This window comes from Geospiza fortis, unplaced genomic scaffold, assembly GCF_000277835.1.
Source record: "Geospiza fortis unplaced genomic scaffold, GeoFor_1.0 scaffold237, whole genome shotgun sequence".
NCBI classification, from domain to species: Eukaryota; Metazoa; Chordata; class Aves; order Passeriformes; family Thraupidae; genus Geospiza; species Geospiza fortis.
Window position 1 is genome coordinate 7,092,170 of NW_005054319.1, and position 2,509 is coordinate 7,094,678.

The window sequence follows — 2,509 nt, forward strand, 5'->3', positions numbered from 1 at the left end:
TATCATTTAAAGTCCAAGGCCCCTGCAATGAGCAGAAACATCTTTCAGTAGACCAGGTTGCTCAGAGCCCTGTCCAACCTGGCCTTGAATGTTTCCAGGCACATCCACCACCTCTCTGGGCAAACTGTGACAATTGTTTACCACCCACATTATAAAAGTCTCATTTTTTAATATCTAATCTAATCAAAACTGACCCCTCCTTCCATTTAAAATCATAATATCTTTTCCTGTTGCAACAGGCCCTGCTAAAGTTTGTCTCCAATTTTCTTATAGATCCCCTTCAAGTATTGAAAGGAACAGTAAGATCACTCTGAAGCCTTCTCCAGGCTGAACATCTCCAGCTCTCCCAGCCTGTCTCCACAGCAGAGGTGCTGCAGCCCTTGGCACATCTGCATGGCCACCTCTGGACTCACTTCAGCAGCTCCACGCCCTTGTTCTGCTGGGGGCCACAGACCTGGATGCAGCCCTGCAGGTGGAGTTTCATGAGAGTGGAGCAGAGAGACAAAATCCCCTTCCTTGGCCTGCTGGCCACACATCTCCTCACAGGACCAGATTTCTACTGCTAAGACGGCCTGCTGTGTGTGGATAAGGGGGCTGAGGGCCTGTCTCCATACCATGTGTGAGTACACTCTCTACTTCACTGACGCACTGGGCTGGGAGCTCTACACTTTAGCCCAGACACCATGAAGGGCTTAAGCTCACTCAAGTCAAGGTGTAATATAAGCAAATGCCTCAATTCATCCTTGCCTAACCAGCCTCATCAATTCTCCATAGCAAACCTGCCAATTTTCCACAAGCTTGTCACTGAGAATCAGGAATAAAAGACCTTAACACCAATGTAGTATTAACAGGCAGGGGTTTACTTTTTATGGCGCCTGATGGACAGGATAACTTTGCCTAAGGTGCACGCTTGGCTCAAGGTGGTACAAGTATTTATTAGCAAGGATATACATATTCCTCAGGAAAGTGTTACAGTTTGTTACTGTAGGTGGCCACAGAGCCCATTGCCTGTGTTGGACTGATTTGTTCCACTGAGCACTACACAACATTCCATTAATTGTGACTTCTGTGTAATTGTCCACACACTCACAAGTGCTGTGGTGACCTGGTCAGCCACAGGCTGGCTAAAGCTGATGTTTCTTTCACCCAGTGCCATCCAGCAAAAGGACTGGAAAGGCAGAATTAGCAAATGGTGAGCAGGGTGAAAAGGAGGATGGGTAGTGAGAGGAAATACATACCAGTAAATGGATGCCAACTGCCTACTTGGACATTTGGGGGGAACTGTAGTAGGGCAAAAAGAAGAAATGTTACTGGGCAAGGAGGAGCACGGGCCAGCCTAGACTAGATGCAAAACACAACACATGAGAGAGCATGGCAGCTGGAGTAAAAAGGCTTTCAGTTGAAGGCCAGGCCTTATTTCACCCTGGGAGACGTGTTCTCTTGGCTTCTCTTTTCTGTGGCTCCTAAGCTGCCCATAGCCACCTGGGGAGGGGAGTTTAGTTAGTAAGAGAACAATTATTCCTACTTTAGTTAATCCAGGCCAACAAAGCCCAAATTAGTCAGGTTCTGCTCCTGAGAAAAATAATATATTATGTGATTTCTTGGTAATGGTGTAAATATATTCACCTCTAAGTCTAGTTCTAATCTCAGTGCTGGTGAATCACACTCCACACTCCTCTCCCTAAATCGGGGGGACTGGAGCATTCATGCCCTCAATACTCTCAACATCTGATGACATCCCCAAGCACCCATACTTGCAGGTGAATCAATATATTACTGTGACTGCAGAGCTTCCTGTTGGGTTTATCATCACTTTGGGTAAACTTCTTTCATCCTATAAAACCTGACTCCTTGCTCCAGGATGGATTTGAAGTTTTATGCGTGTTCCTTAGGGCAAGGTTCAAGAAGAGATTTAAATACAAAACTAGGACTTTGACGGATTTTAGATGTTTTCAGCCAAAAGGCCTTATGAACTGTCCCTGCTGATAACCTGCAGGGGTTATCAAGTCCCTTCAGTCTAAGGTAGATTCACACAAACCAGTGTGTGGAGCAGTCCCTTTTGAAGCCCGTTTAGGATCTGGCCATAATTTACTTCTGTGTTATCCCGGAGCTGGATAGGGGAACGACTGACATACTCTTGTGTTTTCCAAAGACTGAATCCAATTCAATTCCTTGTAAAGGCACTACCTAAAATCACTGAATCTTAAACTTCAAAGTTTTGTTGATCATTTTATACGTTCTTGTATGTTGTCTGAAATATCTGATCTGGTAAGGTAAAGGGCACTGTAGAATTAGTGAAGTGATTTATTTCCCTGCAGTGTCACAGAACGCGGTGCTTGGCCGCGCTGCTGACGGGGCAGTTGAAGATTACTGGTTTAATCTGAGCGAGCTCCTGGCGAAAGCCGCGGAGTTCCCGATGGCCGTGACTGCGAAATGCGCCAGGAGTGCCTTTACTTCCACAGGCTTTCCCCTTCCCTTCCCGTCCTGCCCAGACACGCCACTCCGGGAG

At 46.4% G+C, this 2,509-nt stretch overlaps 1 protein-coding gene across 1 annotated transcript in view; it reads left to right on the plus strand.

Moving 5' to 3' along the window:
* The first annotated feature begins 444 nt into the window (after nucleotides 1-444).
* Nucleotides 445-2,509, plus strand: part of LITAF (lipopolysaccharide induced TNF factor) — an 8,821-nt gene continuing 6,756 nt past the window's right edge. The window contains exon 1 of the mRNA XM_005420427.3: nucleotides 445-619. Coding sequence (XP_005420484.2) covers nucleotides 616-619 — 4 coding nt within the window. The 5' untranslated portion in view covers nucleotides 445-615. The remainder of the gene's footprint in view (nucleotides 620-2,509) is intronic.